The sequence below is a fragment of the Botrytis byssoidea genome (assembly GCF_014898295.1).
Source record: "Botrytis byssoidea strain MUCL 94 chromosome Unknown BBYS_019, whole genome shotgun sequence".
NCBI lineage: Eukaryota > Fungi > Ascomycota > Leotiomycetes > Helotiales > Sclerotiniaceae > Botrytis > Botrytis byssoidea.
Window position 1 is genome coordinate 925015 of NW_024065860.1, and position 4062 is coordinate 929076.

The following is a 4062-nucleotide window of genomic DNA, read 5'->3' on the forward strand; positions in this document are numbered from 1 at the left end:
AAGATCGTTTTATGAGACTGCTTGATGCGTCGAATGAACACAACATATTTACCCAATCAGAACCCAAAGAATAAAGAGACTACATGTTAATCTCTTCCGATTGCACACATTTGTAACTAAAATTGTAACTTGGAATGATTCCTACGTCGATTTGGAAATTGATTGTGGGCTCACAGGTTGATCGTTTGTCATCACTAGGCATAACAGAAAGACGGATAAAGCTAGGCTTTGGAGATGGTATAGACTTCCTCACTCGGCTACATGCATTCACCACCCGCCACGTAAGCTGTTGTTCACGTCACGTTTCACTGCGTATTGAATTTTAAAGGGTCAGAAGACGAGGTGTGGGAGTAGACATATAATATTGATTGATAAGACGCTGGTATACCGCCTCGTTTTGCCAGAGAAGCTACGATCAAGACCAAGAATGCTGAGATACTGACTATCTATACATACACCGATCAGCCCAATCACCATTCACCATCAGGTGACATTAAACCTTTCGTGCCCAAGTTGCCTTTTCTCAAGTGCTAACCAACCAACCAATTCCAATTTCCGCCTCTCCTTCATGCAAATAAAATCCATCAAAACATTTCGCAAATAACTATGACCAAGAAAGCGCAAAAGAAGATAGAAAGTAAAAACAAACTCAAAAACCAGATGTATATCGAACAAGGTATAAGGTATCTGAGCTGAAATGGATGACGGAGAGGAGAAACAAAAACAATTAAAAATTGGTAGTGCTAATAGGACAAGGGCAGAAGCAACACCAGTGGGCCAGCCATGAGTATGAGTGTAGAGACATTAGGTGCGCGAGAGCGCGATGATATATGAGACGAAAGTGAAGAAAAGCCCAGTATGCCCGACCAGCCCCGTATTGTTGCCCGTGACCCCGAGAAAGATTTGCTCATGAAAAAAAAGTAATATCCGAAAGTAAAATCGCTATATGCAAAGAAAAGAAAAAGGAAATGCCAGAGATATACCGTCGACCCTCGTCAAAGCCAACAGTGTGAGATGAAAAGAGATGAGGGATATCAAAACCGAGTCTAACAAGGAAAATAAAAGGAAATCATAGCAATCATTAAAAAAGGAACTCAATCTTAGTACACGCTATCGTCAGCGTCATCCATTCCTTGAGAAATCATGGAGGGCGTTGAAACGTCCGATACTTCCATGTCATCCTCGTAGCCGACAAGGGCTTGAGAATGAAGTCGGAAGGAGTCACCCATGAGTTTTGTGATTCTATAATATGTCAGTATGATGTATATGTGACGATGAACGTTGTGACTTACCCCCAAACGACAACTTCATCAAGCATGCTACCCCAGACACGAGCGACGGTAGAGCTAAGCTTGGAGCTATAGCCTACAGAATCATCGTCAAAGAGGGCTCGGATCTTGTTTTGCATGACCAATTCCTCCTCAGTCGGAGGCTCCTCGTCATTTTCCAGGCGATAGAGCCACAAGCTGAGGATCACCATGAGATCCAAGCCACAAAGAGGATGTTCGATACTCCAGTTGGTAGCCGACGTCCTAGCAACCCAGCGAATTCCTTGAACGGCTGCAGTTTCAATGCAATTGTAGCATTCTTGAACGACTTTGATCATCTCGCTGGACCTCTTGACCTTGTCCCTAGCATTTGACATGGCAGCAGCAACTTCATAAGAGTCATGATACCTCAGAACTTCTTGAATCGATTTAAGGTCAACCTCAAGGCGAGCCTTAGCATTGCGGAACAGGGCCATAGCATTAAAGATCAATGGATGTCCTTTGTGCGGGGCATTGAGTGGAACTGAAACAATCTCTGGCTCACATAGGTCAAGCGATTTCTCCCAGGTCTCCAATGCAAGACGGAGTTTGAATTCCAAGACCATATCTTGAAGTGCTTCCGGGCTGCGCTTATGGTACCAGATCTCAAGGAAAAGCGCATTGATCATAACACGAGTTGCGAAAGCACTGTAGCGTAAGGATTCGCCCTTAAAGAGGTTATCGTGAGCCTCCATGAATGATGGTATATCGGCAGCTTTGAGGTGTTCTTTCCAGGTAGCTTCGTCGGAAACATTAAGATTCCACATCGCTTCAGTCGAGGGAAGCTGTAGATCTTCAAACTCGTTAAAGCTGATAGCAGGCGTATGGTTGTATGTCAATGTCAGTAAGCCAAAGAAGATATATACTGCATAGTACGTTCGTCGGCAGCCCTCATCTTCCACCCATTCGGATCTGGTAGGCGCAGCTCCTTCTCGAGCGTCAGTGCGAAGCTTCAGCTCGTAACGATTACCAGCAACCATGTTAGCAAGTAAACTCTTGATCGAGCAAGCCCATTCCAACCCCTTTGGATCTCCACTCCAGCTTGCGAAAATCATGTTGAGAAGTGAACTTTGCATGGTCCACAAAGGACACTTGCGTGAGCTGAAATTCTCCTTGTTTTGTAAGAACTGATTTACGAGAACCTTGGAGCCAATGTGCATCATGTATGCATGATCTTGATCGAAGGCATAAAGAGCACCAATGGATAGCACAGCAAGAAGAAGTGGTGGTGAGACTTGCGTTGGTTTAAAGGTCGAAGGGTGCAAGAAGGGTAAGTGATGGTGGAACAAGCTGAAGTACGTCGAAAGAAATCGGTTCAACGATGCTAACGGGGGTAGACGGAAGCCTTCTGGAATTGCTCTTTCACTATCGTGGCCACGGATGTTATCCAAGATAATGTTGCGTTCTTCATCGCCAGTGACTTGAGGTGCTCTCATCGCTGCTGCTTCAGAACGGGGCTGTATTGGTGACAATTGGGGGGTGGACGCCATTGAGGGTGGCAATGAATCGATCATGGACTGTAACGCGGGGACGAGTCCATTATAGCTTGACGACGCCTTGTGCTTTACGATAGGTGGAAGCTGATTAGGATGAGGCTGCATCGTGCTACCGCTTGTATAAGACGCCTGGGAATCTTGAGAACCGGAAGCACCCGAGGTAATTGAATGAGACTTTGGCTCCGTTACAGACTGCGGCATGAAAGAATCCCACGGGACCTGGGGAAGCGAAATTGCCCCCGAAGGATATGTGACGGATGGTTCCATGAGCGGAGTTCCATTATGAGAGAAAGCCATTCCAGGTCTATTCTCATATGGGCCTACGCCTGCGTTGCGCATTGCTGCAGTAGCTTTGTGGTGAAGGTCGGTCATCAACATGGCAGCAGTCTCTAGGTCAACTAACCCATCACTACTGGCCTCGATCTGTTCAAGGGCCGATGTGTCAATAGCGATGGCTGATTTGGCTGAGCCGGATACAACGGATGCCTTGGGGCCGGCACGTCGCTTTACATCACTATGTAAAGGAATACCTCCATCTTTGGCGTGTACGGTTCGGTCATGTCGGAGCAACAAATCGCGTCGCACAAAGGTACTTCTACACTTCATGCACTTGAATGGACGCTCCTTAGTATCTGCGACGACGATGTCAATATGTTATTCAATTGTCGCGATGGAATTGTAATGGTGTAATCGTAGTCGCAATCCAGTGTTGATAAATCAACCACGCGATTCGATTCAAGGGGGGGGGGCTAAAAGGAGTGTAAGGAACACCAAAAACTTACGTGATCTCTCATGTCTACTACGATGCTCACTCCTGCTGAAAGCTCTATTACAAAATTGACATTTGTACTTCTTCTCCGGAACAAGGGACGACTTCCTTATTGTTGACGTTGATGATGCACCCGCAGGCAAGATATTTAAGGCTGCGACAGGCATCGTGTTCGAGGAACTCTTCTGACTTGACTACACGCTTCGCACTCGATATTAAGCTTCGAAATGATTTACAGATCGATGGTTGAATATCGACTGACTCGCGGAGGAGGGAGCGTAAGGTTTAAAGTGTGTATTGCTTGATGTATAAATTGTTCATTTGATGTGGACTTATTGTCATAGATGGATGGGGATATTTGGAGTATTGATTCGATGGAAGAGGCCGTGTGGAATTGTGTAAAGAGTGTAAAAACCACGGGAGTCGCGTCGACGAAAGATCGAGATATCCAAGGGTTCCGTGTCTCTCGAGGGGTTGATGAAATGAGAAT

General features: G+C 45.8%; 1 protein-coding gene across 1 annotated transcript; it reads right to left on the reverse strand.

Moving 5' to 3' along the window:
* Positions 1–1100: 1100 nt before the first annotated feature.
* On the reverse strand, positions 1101–3739 carry EAE97_008941 (uncharacterized protein; the record flags this gene model as incomplete). The annotated part of the gene is made up of 3 exons (XM_038879456.1): positions 1101–1242; positions 1293–3435; positions 3586–3739. 3 exons carry the CDS (start codon positions 3737–3739, stop codon positions 1101–1103), a joined length of 2439 nt encoding a protein of 812 aa, XP_038729967.1.
* Between the last annotated feature and the right edge of the window lie 323 nt (positions 3740–4062).